At 36.4% G+C, this 15,629-nt stretch overlaps 1 protein-coding gene across 9 annotated transcripts in view; it reads left to right on the top strand.

The window, feature by feature from the left end:
- Nucleotides 1–15,629, top strand: part of MYO9A (myosin IXA) — a 290,265-nt gene that overhangs the window by 229,202 nt on the left and 45,434 nt on the right. For all 9 annotated transcript variants that reach the window (XM_054562050.1, XM_054562278.1, XM_054561989.1 and 6 more), the window contains 2 exons: nt 7,978–8,089; nt 10,666–10,727. In XM_054562050.1, the coding sequence (XP_054418025.1) occupies nt 7,978–8,089; nt 10,666–10,727 (174 nt within the window). The remainder of the gene's footprint in view (nt 1–7,977; nt 8,090–10,665; nt 10,728–15,629) is intronic.

Below are 15,629 nucleotides of genomic sequence, written 5' to 3'. Positions count from 1 at the left end.
AAAATTCACCTGTCATTTTGATAAGTATTGCTTCATTTTCCCATATGGATAATCTAATTTTTCCATTTCAACAATAATATATCAATGTGGGTTGTTAAATTTTTGCCAGTTTGATAAATAAGGAATATTGTATCTCCCTGTAGTTTTAATTTTCTTTTCTCTTATTATCAATGAGTTTATCTCTTTTTATGTTCAACTACCATTTACATTTTCCACCATGGCCTGTATGTTTCTGTCCATTGCCCATTTTCCTATCTTTTATATCCTGTTCCATTCGTTGACCTGAATATTCATGAGTTAATTCCACACTTCTTTAATTATTGAACTGTTATTATGTGTTACTATTGGCAGAGCTAAATCCTCCCTATTTACTTTCCTTTTGTAGAGCTTTTCTAGCTATTCTTGTTTTTCCTTATGAACTTTGAATTCACTTGTCTAGTTTGATTCAGCAAAAATCTATTAATACCTTTTCTTAGCTTCCTTTATAAGTTAATATAGAATGGACATCTTTATAATTTTGAATCTTTTCATCTTTTTAAGTCTATTTTTGTGTCCTTTAGAAAGGCTTTTAAAGTTTTCCACATATAAATTTTTGTTATTTCATGTTAGATCTATTTCTGGGTATTTTATTTTAGCAGAGAGAATCACTGTAATTAATAGTATGGTGTATATTCTTCTATACTTTTTCTCAACTACTATAAACTATTTAATCTGGTCGTTTTCAAAGTATGATCTTCAGGGGTTTCTGGGATGCTTTCAGAGATTTTGAAACATCAAAACTATTTTCACAATAATAATTGTAATAACATTATTTTTCTTCTTCAGTCGGTCGATGCAAAAACAGTGACGGGTAAAACTACTAACAACTTACCATAAATTAAGTCAGCTGCAATAGCTGCAAATGATGGTTGTCTCAAAAAAATATCACTTGTACAATTGAATTGTAAATAGATCTAGCCTTTAAAAAAAAGTGGCAGAATCCATATGACAAAATTTACTATTTTAACCATTTAAAGTATACAGTGTAGTGTGCTGAATAAGAGCATTTCATTCAGTCACAAACTGCATAAACAGTGGTGGCCCCATAAGACTAAAAAATGAAGCTGAAAAATTTTGATCGCCTAGTGAGGTCAGAGCTTTCATAATGTCAAAGCACAGCTCTTTACTCTCGTGTTTGTGGTGAGGCTGGTGTAAATAAACCTATTGTGCTGCCAGTTGTGTAAAAGTATAGCACATACAATTATATACAGTACCTAATATTGATAATGGTAATAAATAACTCTAAAATAACAGTAAAGGATATAGTAAAGTGAATATTCTTTATTGTTATTTTAGAGTATACACTCTCTACTATTACCAGAAAAAGTTGGCTGTAAAACAGTATGCCATGACTCATACACTTGTGTTTACCGTGTCTCTTGATTGCATCTATTTCTCTTTTTATTTAAATTTTTTAAAAATTTTATTTTAATTTATTTTTTCAAATACATTTGTCTCTTGTATTTGATTTAGTCTCATGTTTTATAAATTTGGCATAGCCTGTGTACAGGGTTTATAAAGTCTACAGTAGTGTACGGTACAGTAATGTCCTAGGCCTTCATATTCACTCACTACTCGCTAACTGATTCACCTAGAGCAACTTCCAGTTTAGCAAACTCCATTCATGGTAAGTGCCCTCTATAGGTGTACTATTTCTATTTATTTTTTTAAATTCTTACCCAAGGAGGGTATGTTTATTGATTTGTGGGGTTTTTTTTTGTTTGTTTTTTTTTTTAGAGAGAGAGGAAGAAGAGGGTGGGGAGGGAGACAGAGAGAGAAACATTGATCACTTGCCTCCCATACACACCCCGACCAGGGATCAAACCCCCGACCTAGGTATGTGCCCTGACCGGAGATCGAACCCACAACTTTTGGTGTATGGGACAATGCTCCAACCAACTGAGCCACCTGGCCAAGGCATTATACCATTTCTTATCTCTTATACTATATTATTACAATACCTTTTTTTATATTTATATATGTTTACATATGTAAATATTTAACATTGTGTTACAATTGTATACAGTATTCAGTACAGTAACATCCTATATAGATTTGTAGCCTAGGAGCAGTAAGCTAAATCATATAGTCTATGCATGTAGTAAGCTATTCCGTTTAGGTTTGAATAAGTGCATTCTATGATGTTCATCCAGTGATGAAATAACCTAACAATGCACTTCTCAGAACATGTCCCCATCTTAAATAGCACATGTTATATTTACTACATTGTGTAACTATCACCACTGAGAAGTCACCCTCTATTCTGTCTTCCCCCAGCCCTGACAACCACTTACCTACTTTCTATGTGTTTGCCTATTATGGACATTTCATATTGATAAAGAAAATCATACAATATTGGCCTTTTGTGTCCATCTTCTTTCACTTAGTGTAATATATTCAATATTCATGTGCTTTGTAGCATGTATGGTACTTTGTTCTTTTATAGCCAAATTACATTCCATTGTATAGATTATACTACATTTTATTTATCCATTTATCAGTTTATGGACTTTCTGGTTTTTCCACTTTTTAGCTAGTATGAGTAATACTACTTGGAACATCTGTGTACAGCTTTTTGTCAACATGTATCTCTAGCCACCTTTTTTTTTTTTTTTTTTTTTTTTTTTTTACAGAAATCACTTTCTCTTTATTAACAAACTGTACTTATTTAAACTTAGTATTTGGCAGGCATTTTTTGAAAATGAACAAAGTGACCCTGTCACTTCAAAGAAAACACCTGACAATATTATCAGTGGTAAAGTTTGAGCTTTCAGTCAAAAACTAGAGTTGTGGAAAACTTTATTTGCTACTGTGAATATGACAATTTTCCAGTGAAGAATTTTCTAATGAAATTGTTGATGATATGAGAAATAAGACTTTTTGATAGTGTATAATAAAATGTGTCAACATTTGGGAAGGCTGCACAACTCTGTGAACCAGTACCCTACCCTCCAAATCACCAGGACATAACACTATGAAATCATAAATAGGTAAAATGTCCATGTAAAGTACAGGATAGACCAAAATGTGTTTTAAAAGAGCATTTTGAGGTAAATTTAATTAAAATATAATTTATTCCTTATAATTTAAAGTTCAGTGATTTTCAGTGAATTTATGTAGCTGTAACCATTACCTCAATTCAATTTTAGAACTTTTACATTTCCCCAAGAGGATTTTTTTAAGCCAGTTTGCAGTCATCATCCTTTACCATTCCCAATTCCAAGCAATTACTAATCTACTTTTTCTTTTTATATAATACTTTCTGAACATTTCACATAAATAGAATCATACAATGTGTGGCTTAGCATAATGTTTTTGAGGTTCCTTCAGGTTATGTATATTAGTAGTTTGGTGGTTTTTAGTGCTGAAATACTATTCTATTTTATGGATATACCACATTGTATTTATCCTTTTATCTTTTGATGGGTATTTCAGTGGTTTCCACTTTGGGGATATTATGAATAGTGCTGCTATAAATATTTGTGTACAGGTTTTTCTGTGAACATATGTTTTCAGTTCTTTTGGGTATAAACCTAAGAGTAGAATTTCTAGGTATATGATAACTGTGTGTTGAATATTTTTAAAAATTGCCAAACTATTTTCCAAGTGACTGTACCATTTTACAGTCCCAACTGCAGTATCTGAGGGTTCCAGTTCTCCATATCCTTACTAATAGTTGTTGTTGTCTTTTTAACTTATAGCTCTTCTAGTGGGTGTAAAGCAGTATCTCATCTTGGCTTTAATTTGCATTTCCCTGATTTTAAGTACCTTTGCATGTGCCTGTTGGCCATTTGTATTTCTTTAATGAACTGTTTATTCAATATTTTGCCTATTTTTAATTTGAGTCATTTTCTTACTGAGTTGTAAGAGTTCTTCATGTATTCTAGATAGAAGTCCTTTATCAGATAATGATTTGCAACTATTTGCAACTATCTCCAAGTCTGTGGCTTATTTTTTTTTTTTTTATTTTCTTAATGGTACTTTGAAGTAAAGGTTGTCATTTTTTTAAAATTTTTAAATCATGTTTATTCTATTACAACTGTCTCAAAATTTCCCCCTTTACCCCCCCCCACCCATTCCACCCCCACCCCCTGCTCCCACAGTCAATTCCCACTCTGTTTTCATTGTCCATGGGTCATTCATACATGTTTTTGTCTAGTCCTGTCCCCTTCTTTCCACCATTGTCCTCTTTCCCCATCACCTCTGGTCACTTTCAGTCTGCTCCATGTTTCTGTGCCTGTGGCTTACTTTGTTCATTAGTTTATTGGATAGATTCCACTTATAGGTGAGATCATAAGTATTTGTCTTTCACCAACTGGCTTATTTCACTTAGCATAGTATTCTCTAGTTCCATGCATGTTGTTGCAAAAGAGAGGAGTTCCATCTCTCTCTCTTTTCTTTGCTTTTCTTCCTTTCTTTTTTTCTTTCTTTCCTTTGTTCTTTCTAAATGCAGATTGACTTTATTTATTTTTTAAATGTCAAAGTTCATTATAAAATATTAAAAAATTTAAAACCATTATAAAGTCTCAGCAATTAAAACACCATGATACCAGCATAGAAATAATCAAATAGATCAATGAAATATAATGAGCATTCTAGAGACAAATGTATATATCTGTCTAAAAATGTAATATATTATTAAATTGATATTTCAAATCAATGGGGAAGATAAGGCTTATGCAACAAATAAGGTGCAGTAAAACAAATATACAGCCCTATTTCACACATTATACAAGCTATATTCAGGTGAGTTAAAAATCAATATGTAGAATCTGAGAAGTTTTAGGAGAAGATACAAAATAATATTTTTTTTACCCTGAAGTAAAATATTCAAACCCAGAAGCTATAAAGTAAAATATTGACAATATGACTGTGTTAAACATTTAAGACAATATAGTAATATACATATAAAAAAAGTTAAAGGTCAAGTAATAGAATGGGAAAGTATTTGCCACACATCTAAAAAAGGGAAAAAAATTCTACAAACCTTTAATCAATAAATGAATAAAGAATACCAAAAAGTCATTAAAGCTTTTTAAAAATAATATAGTCAAGAAATATACAAAAACAGGTTTAGTTTCAACAAATAATAAAGAAACAATTAAAATACCACATCATTGTCACAATCAGATTAATAAGTATTAAAAAATATTGGTAATATCAAGTATTGACAACTCTTAAAGGAACTGGGTATTCGTAGACTCTTTTTCTTCATCTTAAAGCAGTCTCTCTAGCATATTTTTACAGTGCTGGTTTTGTGGAGGTGTATTCTTTTAGCCTTCTTTTGTCTAGGAAATTCCTTATTTTGCCTTCCATTTTAATAGAGAGCCTTGCTGGGTAGAGCACTCTTGGTTGCAGGCCTTTGCTTTTCATTACTTGGAATATTTCTTGCCACTCCCTTCTGACTTACAGTGTTTCTGTTGAGAAGTCAGCTGCTAGCCATATCAGGGCTCCCTTATGTTACTGCCTCTTTCTCCCTTGCTTGCTTTAGGATTCTCTGTTTGTCTTTAACATTTGCCATTTTAATAATGATGTGTCTTGGAGTAGGCGTCATGGGTCCTCTTGAATGGGACCCTCTGTGCTTCCTGGACTTGTGTGACTTTTTCTCTCCTCCCATTAGGGAAGTTTTCCATCATTACTTTTTCAAACAGGTTTTCTATTCCTTGCTCCTCCTCTTCTCCTTCTGGTATCCCTATTATACGGATATTACTACATTTCAGGTTTTCCTGCATTTCCCTCAAGGCATCTTCATTCTTTTTTAGTCTTTTTTCATTTTCTTTCTCTTGTCTGGGAGCTTTCTTCTATCTTATCCTCCAGTTCACTGATTCATTCCTCTGCTTCACCTAGCCTGCTTCTGATGCCTTCTACTGTGTTCTTCAATTCAGAAATTATAATCTTCATTTCCTCTTGTCTCTTATTGATAGTTTCTATGTCCTTTTTCATGCTGATGTAGTTTGCAGTACATTCCTCACAGTTTCCTTGTAGTTTTTTGTAATTCTCTCTGAGCTCACTGAGCTCATTGAGCTTCCTTAGAACCGTTGTTTGGAACTCGATACCTGATAGTTTACTTGCCTCTATTTCATTTAGTTCTCTTTCTGGGGATTCCTCCTTTCCCTTTGGGTAGGGGTGTTTCTTTGTCTTCCCATTACTTGTGAGACTCTTCTTTTTTGCCTCCGCTTCTTAAATTGATCTGTCTTGATTTCCTGACTTTGTGGTGTGAACTTGTATTGCAGGAGACCGCTGTGTTTTCTTTCTCGATCTGCCTCTGATGATGTCAGATGTCCCTGTCTGACCCTAGGCAGTCTTTTTGGGACTTCCAGAGATCTACTGTTTGTGGCTGTCTCCTTCAGCTGTTAATCTAGTCACTCTGCACTCAGCAGACCGGCTTAGACAGCTCAGGGTGGGGCAGAGTCCCTCCTGGGGGTGGGGTTATGGGTCCTCTCTTTCTGTTGCCGCTCAGGGGAGTGGTCTCTGCCTGAGCAAGATGGCTGCTGCCGCTTGTGGGATGAGTCAGCACTGAGATCCCACCAGCTACTCTCTCAGTTCTCTCCCTAAAGCCTCCTTCTACAGTCTCTCCTCAGGCGTCTCTAGCCCACTCTGCCCTCACCTTTGCCAGAGACCAGGATAAGTGGCTGCAAATAAAAACTTAAGCGTTGGCCCTTTAACCAGCTCTTTGCATCTCTAGCCATCTGTCTCTGGCAGAGAGCAATCCTGCCCCTTTTCACAGTTGGATGTTTTCTGTGTACCTTCTTGGCTCTGGTGGTGTAGCCTAGAGAGCCACGCTTTTGGTTTAGACCTCAGTCTTCTCAGGGGTATCCTACTGGCCGTTTCAATATCCTTCTGGTGCTGCCACGCGTGGGCACCCCGCCCACTGTTTTGAGTCTCTACCACACTCCTTACCAGTTAGATGGTGCTAAAGCCGATTCTTCTGTCTCCGAGGTACAACGCTCCTCTCCCTCTATTGTTCAGTTGTTTGTTCCAGATGATTTCTCCACAGTTTAGTTGTAATTCCAGGTTGGTCCTGGGATGAGGTCACTGTGACTTCTACTCACTCCTCCACCATCTTGATGCTCTCTAAAAACTGTAAATTTTAATGAAGCCCAAAATAATGCATTTTAATATTACAGAGCATGAAGAGTTCATTGGTGTGGTTTTAGATTCTATATTTCAATTAACCTCTGAGTTGTCATTTGTAGAGTTTTGATATAGCATCATCTGAAAAGAATATTAAAATATTATTCCATTTTTAAAAATTTCGTATCTGTGTGAGCCTGAATTATCCTCTTATCTTTCAAACTAAACTTCACTATGAACAGGTTGAATAAAGAAGGGAATATGAGAATTTAGGTGTCTTTTATTAAGCCAGACATTAAAGAAGTCTACAAAAATTTGAAACAATGCTCCTTTCATTACTTTTCTTTGTTTTAAAGATACAGTTGTTTTTCAGGAAAATATGTTATGTTGCCACGTAATATGTTACGTGTTAATTGTAAATGAATTGAATAAACAGTTAAAATATTTTCACAGTAATTTCTAAAATAGTAAATTTCAGTAAGTATAACTCATATAAACACAAGGTCTTTAAGGTTATTAATAATTTTCAAAAATGTAAAAGGTTTTTGAAATTGAAAATAAAAATTTAAGAACTGTTTTTCATTTAACATGTAAATCAGACTCGGATAAGACAGCTTTTTATGTGTTTATAGCATTGCTTTGTGGTTTTCATATAACTGCCTTGTTTCTCCACTAAATTGTTAGCGTTTTGAAAGTAGGGAACACATATTTTAGTTTTTTATCCCTTAGAATATCATAATTTCCCTTCTGGGATAAGAACTCAAAAGGACTTAACAAGGCATTGAAGCATTTCCCATTGGCTCACCATGTTAGGGCAACATTCACTGTTGGCTTTAACATAAAGAGCTATGTTTTTTCATTCAGGTGGAAGAGCACAATGGTCACATCTTTAAGGCCACTCAGTATAGCATTCCTACATACTGTGAGTACTGCTCTTCTTTGATATGGATAATGGACCGAGCCTCTGTTTGCAAGCGTAAGTATAAGAGATCTTTGAGGATTTTTTCTAAATTACTTGATATTTCTATTTCTCTAAGTTTTCTTATCCCTTTGTTAACATAAATGAAAAAACAATACTTCCTAATTCTTTAACCTCATCTCTCACTACTTTCTTCACATACTCTTGGTAGCCAACCAAATATTTTGATATTCTTTGGTCACTGTACTTGCAGCTCACTCTTTCTGAAATGCTTTTTTTCCAGATGTTAGTAGGACTTACTATTTCAGTTTATTCATGTCTCTACTCAAATGTTACTTCTTAGAGAACTCTTTTCTTACTCTTCTACCCAAAATGCCACCCTTTCCCCTAATTCTCTGTCATCCCTACTCAGCTTTAGAAATCTTTACATCATTTATTAACTGAATAACTCAAGTATTAATTTGTTTTCTTGTTAGTTTTTCCCATTAGAATTTATGCTCTCTAAGGTTGGGAACCTCATCTGTCTTTTCTTTATCACCAGTGCTTTGAATGGTTCTGGCACATTGTAAATTTTAATAAATATCTGTTGGGTAGATGGACCTATAGATGGATGGATTAATTAACTAATGAATTCTTAGATTATAACCAAAAAGGTACTTTTTTTTCCTACTGTAACCCTTTAATCAGAATCATATAAATCCTAGGATGAGAGTAGAGACTCTTTGTAGGTCAACTTGGTTCTCGGTTACAGAAGAACTTTTTCCATTCCTGCCATTCCATGGGTCTCCTCTCATGCTGTCAGTAATTCTGTGAGGGCTTACTTACTAGTGGGCTAGAATTAAATAAATGAAACATTAGGAAGGGCTGGACCTAGCATGGCAACAAGGATAAAAGTCCCGTTTACCATAGCCAAGGCACCAGTATTACTGGATATGTTCACTTGCTTAATTGTTTTTCTTTTATTATCAGTAGTTTAAAAAGTTACAGTGACTGTTTACTGTTAGTCTGATTCCTGTTGGTTTGGTATTATTTTCTCTGTGATTTGAAACTGAAAATGTAAAGAATCTGCTTTTTTATTACTGTAGGGGGCCACTTTGAGTGGTATCAGGGACTGTAGTCCCATGCAAGCTGGGGCCTGGGAGAGGACCCATAAGACTTGTCCAGAACACTGGTAATGCAGTTGATAGGCAGGACCCAAAAATGATTCTGAGGGCCCCTAGGGGAAATCAGGCCAAGAAGTAAATTACACTCCCTGAAGCATGCCTTGTTCCTCCCTCAAGCTCTGTTAATCTTATACCAGATAACCAGCTCAAGGCTGGGAAGTAAATTTACAAAATTCCTGGACACTGACCCAAATCCCATCTGGCACCATAATGTTTGCTCCTCTTGGACCCAGGCAATTCAGTGTGTTCCTGCATTGTCTTCTTTAAACATCACCTATTCTCTGTAAGCTTAAGTTACTGATATAGTTAGATTACCTATACATTCCTGCTACCTATCCCCCTCTTGTAACCCTCTCAGTAAAAGCCATAGAGCATGGAGGCTTGGGGCATTCTCCTTGAGAGAGAATTGCCTTCCCCTTTCCTTGACAGGCAAACGGTGTCTGGAACAACTCTTTCTTCGGTCTGTGACAAATCAGGGGACTTGGCGGGCCGGAGTCCCCCATATATTACTTGGGTGGGCATGGTTTCATTTCTTTCTTTCTTTTTTCTTTTTTTTGTCCTAGAATCATTCAATGAATAATCTTTTTTTTTTCTTGTTTGATTTCTTAGTAGAATTACGAACTTTCTTTGTGACTGTACTGGGGATTTCATCATACAATGATGGCCTCCTCTACTTGATCTTGGCCTTGAAAACCCCACAAGTTATACTATAGAAGGCCAAGGATATTAAGTTGTTGACATGCAGGCACCAGAGCTTGTATAGTAAAATAACATAGGCCAAGTGTGTTCTCAATATCCTCCTCTTAGTGTGCCTCTTCCCAACTGCTTAGACATCCTGCTGTCTTCTGCTCTAAAAGGTTATTTCTGCCGTGAACCTTTTTTTTATCTTATCTTCCCAAACACATGTTATGTTTTGGTTTTGGTTCTTTAGAGCTCTATTCTCGTCTTCTAATAAAGTAAATAAGGCCTTTCTTATACCTTAATGTGCTGTCTAACTTGTTTTATTTCAGTAAGGGTCTTGGGCAGTAATGCCTTTCTTTCCCATTGGAATGATTCCTAATAGGTATTTCTGGCATTTTAACAGATTGTAGAGCAGGTGTATGAGGAGAACATAAACACTAATTTGTGAATCAAACCACAGATATAGATGAATATTCTAGTGGAATATGGAAGGAGTGAGGAGGAGGGTTGGGCAGTCTTGAAACAAAAAAATCTATAAACATTGGTTAGAAATTTTAGGCATGTTTTTCAACTTTGTATTTCCAAGCAGAATGGGTTAAATAAGTGAATTAAAATTAAGGAATGGCTTAATTTTTTTCTTTCTAGCATTGTACAAAGTCTGTATATGCCATTATGGCAATCTCAGATTTAAAGAAAAAAATTATATCTAAAATGAACCTATAAACTTTGTAATTTCTCATCATTGATGTACAGACTTCTAAAAATTCTGCATTTTAATCTGTTTTTCAGTGTGCAAGTATGCTTGCCATAAGAAATGCTGTCTGAAAACCACAGCCAAATGTTCTAAAAAGGTAAGAAGTTACTACCTATGAGTAATAATTAACAGATATGTTGGATTTTTTTTGTGCCTCATGGAAAGAAATCAAGGCCTCGTTGATAGTTTTATACAGCAGTGGTTTTCAAACATTTGACCACAAATCACAGTAAGAAATAACACTTTATGTCATAATCCCGTATATACATACAGAGAGAGATATATACACATCTCTATATGTAACTGGATTGATTGTCCTAGAACTGTATTTACCTTTACTACATGAGAGCTATTAAACTGTTTCCCCAACAATTTATTAAAATAGTACTTTGAAAGGTTCCTACTTCATTAAATACTCATACATCTTCCTAGGAATTATCTTGAAAGTAGTAGGTTACAATTAAAGATTTTAATATCAAGATTCACTGCATAGTTGGTGTTTTTACATATTTCTACTTGTGTACACAGAGATCTGAAAGATACTACATGTACTTTGATATCTCATGCTTCAAGGATACAGCCATTTTTTAAAGATTTCAGGCTTTTATTTATGTATAATCATGTTATCTTATTTATTAGTCACATATGAATGATTGTAACAATACTATGAAAATCTGAACTATAAATGTGTGTTCATGTTGTTCATAGCCTATGTATAGAATTTGCAGCTCTCCCAAGTTCAAAGACAAATCATGGCAAAGGACAAACAAAAAATTGATTCAAGGTTTAAAATACAATGTAGGTGGGGAATTTGCTTCCAGCTAAGGTGGAGTAGCTTGTGGCAGACTAATGCCCATGCTGAGAACAGCTGAAAAGGTCTCTTGCGAAACATGAGAGAACTGCTCAGGCCAACTGGACTTTAGGGGCCTAGATCCTAGAAGGAAGGGAATTGTGGAGTGGTAAATCTGTATCTGTGAGGTGTTTTTCTCCTCATAGGGCCACATTTAAGAACCAGAGAAGGCAGCAAAGTGTTTAAGAATCTCACAGAGCTATAAAAACAAAATTTGGAGTCTAGGATTGCCTGGACTTGAAGGACCATGATCCAGATGTAGAGAAGTGAGCCTGAAAATCAGAAGTTTTTCTCTCAAGGCATTTTTAAAATTATGCTGCACAGGCCAAAGGCTAAGAAATTAAATAGAAAAACAAATTAGAGGTTTTTTACAGTCTCACAGTGCTAAGGAGAGAAAAATTGAAGTTGTATGATCCACCTCCAAAGTGGGAGTCAATACTCTAAAACTCTCAATGACACCTCTGAAGAGCTATACTCTAGGAAAGGGGGACAAATCATTGATAGACTGAACTTTATAAAAACTGGAAACAAGCTTTTAAAAAATTTTTTTGACATTTTTTCATTGCTTTTAGAGAGAGGGGAAGAGGGTAGAGAGAGAGAGAGAAACATTGATGTGAGAGAAACATATCAATTAGTTGCCTTCTTATGTACACCCTGACTGGGGATCAAACCCACAGCCTGGTATGTGCCCTTACTGGGGATTTAACCCATGACCTTGTGGTCTTTATGCTCCAACCAACTGAGCCACACCAGCCAGGGCGGTGCTGTTCTTGATTTGATTAAGACGATCAGTTCCTTATTCTAGCTACCTACCAGAGAATATTGAGTGAATTTTCTCTAAAGATAGATAACTTCATCCAGAGCCTTTGCAATTTGTTCATATATAATATGAGACTAGGAAAAAAACAAATAGACAATATCAAAATATACTCATAGATGATCCAGTTCCTGAATTGTCAGACATGTACTTTAAAAATTTTTTGATTAGCCCTGGCTGGTGTGGCTCAGTGGATTGAGCACCAGCCTGCGAACTAAAGGGTCATCAGTTCAATTCTCAGTCAGTGCACGTGCCTGAGTTGCGGGCCAGGTCCCCAGTAGGGGGTGCACAAGAGGCAACCATACATTGATGTTCTCCCCCCCCCCATCTTCCTCCCTTCCCCTCTGTCTAAAAATAAATAAATAAGTCTTTAAAACACTTTTTTTGATTAATATGTTCAAATAATAGGTAAAAGATAAAAAAGTTATTGTCTATTAGAAAATGAAAAAAATAATTCACATAGATTTATATTAATTCAAGTGGAATTTTAAAAATAAAAAATGCAACCCAAATTATAAAACTGAAAAGATAGGTTTAAAACCATATTGACCAATTTAAGAAAATCAAATCCAAGATGATGGCAGAAGCAGACATTGCTTGCCTATGCACACAACCACATCAAAATTACAACCACCATAAAATATAGAACAACCATCACTCAAGACAATCAGTTATTGAGTTGAATAGAAGTGTGACAACTATGAAATCAAGTTGAATGGAAGTCAGGTAACTACGGAATTAAAGAAACCACATCCATCCACTCAGACTGGTAGGAAGGATGGATATGTGGAACAGGCTAATCCCACACCCACCTGTGGTGGAAAAAATTCGGGAGGCGTATCTGTGTGCAAGGAATTCCAGGCACATACCAGATCCCCAGCCCAGCATTCCAGTGCCAGGAAGATAAGTCCCCACAATATCTGGCTACAAAAACTGGTGGGGACTGAGTCAGTGGAGGAAACTGCTGGAGCCCCAAGCAGTTCCCCTTACAGAACCCACACACGGATTCACCAACTCAGACTTACTCCCTCTGAGCTCTAGCACCAGGGTAGCAGTTTGAAAGGCACCAATGGTATACAGGGGAAAACTGAAGTGTCTGGCATCAAGCTGAGCAGAGGCCATTGTCCCTTTTCTAAACCCACCACCATCCCTAACAGAGCTAGTAATCTGGTGCCATATCTGAGATTCCATCAACCTGGTTAACTTTATTTGGCCCTCCTTGGAGATCCCCAGAGACTCTGCCCCACCCATCTGATGGGCCCACCCAAGCTGCTTTTCCATATGAAAGGCTGGTCTTGGCTTATGCTTCACAACTTCTTAATTCCTATCAAACAAGCAACAGCTAGCTTCAGTAAGTCCCAGGCCCAGTGCTAGCAGTATCCACCTTAGATTCACAGCTTGGCTTCACCTGGGAATCCCCAAGTGCAACACAAGTAGTGGCCATCTCAGATTGTGTTACAGCTAAGGCAGGATGCCCCGGGCAAAACACAGGTTAGGGCTGACATTGGTCTGCACAGCTGATCCTCCACAGATGGCTGAGGTTGGTGATCAGTGGTCACAGCTAGTCCTTACAGCTAACTGGCCTGGATAAACCACTCCCTTTGATCTGCCAACAGCAACCAAGGCTCAGCTGCAAGTGGAGAGTGTACTCAGTTCACACAAAGGGTGCACCTCGAATACCCAGCTTGGATGATAGGGGAGGCTTTGCCACTGGGCCCTACAGAACACCTACTACATTACCAAGACACAGAGTCTAAACAGCTCTACCTAATACATACAAACAAACACAGGGAGGCTGCCAAAATGAGGAGACAACAAAACCTGGCCCAAATGAAAGAACAGATCAAAACTCCAGAGAAAGATCTAAACAAAATGGAGATAAGCAATATATCAGATGCAGAGTTCAAACACTGGTTATAAGGGCACTCAGAGAACTTAGTGAGGACCTCAGCAGCATAAGAAAGACGCAGTCAGAAATGAGGATACACTAATTAATATAAAAAACAATTTACAGGGAAACAACTATAGAGTGGATGGATGAAGCTGAGAATCAAATCAATGATTTGGAACATGAGGAAGCAAAAAACAACCATGTAGAACAAGAAGAAAAAAATCCAGAATAAATGAGGATAGTATAAGCAGCCTTTGGGACAGCTGCAAGAGGTCCAACATTTGCATCATAGGGGTTCCAGAAGGAGAAGAGAAAGAACAACAAATTGGAAATCTATTTGAAAAACCTAATGAGAGAAAACTTCCCTATTTTGGTGAAGGAAATAGACATACAAGTCCAGGAGGCACAGAGAGCCCCAAACAAGATGCAGAGAGGCCCACCCACATCATAATTAAAAGAAGACACATCATAATTAAAATGCCGAAGGTTAAGTATAAAGAGAGAATCTTAAAAGCAGCAAGAGAAAAGAAGTTAGTTACCTACAGGGGAATTCCTGTAAGACTGTCACCTGATTTCTTGAAAGAAACTTTGCAGGGTACAAGGAATTGGCAAGAAGTATTCAAAGTCATGAAAAGCAGGGACGTACATCCAAGATTGCTCTACCCAGCAAAGCTATTATTTAGAATGGAAGGGCAGATAAAGAGCTTCCCAGACAAGAAAAAAACTAAAGTTTATTATCAACAAACCATTATTATATGAACTGTTGAAGGGACTTATTTAAGAAAAAGGACAATAAAATGGCAAAAAAGACATTTCTACCAACAATTCAATCTAAAAAACAAACTGAGCAAACAAGAAGAACAGAGACAGAATCATGGATACAGAGGGCATTTTAATGGTTGCCATATGGGAGGTAGGTGGGGGAGAATGGGTATAGAAGTGAGGGGATTAAGAGATGCAAATAGGCAGTAACAGAATAGCCATGGAGATGTAAAGTACAGTATAGGAAATGGAGCAGCCAGAGAACTTACATGCATGAGCCATGGACATGAACAGTGGTGGCTGGATTGCCTGAGGGAGTAGGGGGTGCTGGGTGGAGGGGGACAGAGAAGGAAAATTTGAGAAAACTGTAATAGCATAATCAATAAAATATAATTTAAAAGAATAGAAAATAAAAGCATATTGGCCATAAGCAAAGAGAAGATGACTAAATTGATGGTAGGTCAGTAGAACTATCCAAGCATGGAGAACCAGAAGGATGGGTAAATATAGAAATAAAGATCAAAGATGTGGGAAAGGATGAAAGATTCTTAAATGTGTGTGATTGGACTCTAGGAAGAAAGGGATAATGTGCAACACATCAAATCACAAGTTTATGAACCATTTCTAACCTAAAATGGAATAAATATAAAGAAAACCATACCAGATGCACAGTACTCTA

This window comes from Pteronotus mesoamericanus, unplaced genomic scaffold (genome assembly GCF_021234165.1).
Source record: "Pteronotus mesoamericanus isolate MK-2021 breed Mesoamerican mustached bat unplaced genomic scaffold, CSHL_Meso_final contig_100, whole genome shotgun sequence".
In the NCBI taxonomy this organism is placed as follows: Eukaryota; Metazoa; Chordata; class Mammalia; order Chiroptera; family Mormoopidae; genus Pteronotus; species Pteronotus mesoamericanus.
The sequence above is the reverse complement of the archived record's forward strand: the minus strand, read 5'-3'. Positions and strand labels throughout refer to the sequence as shown.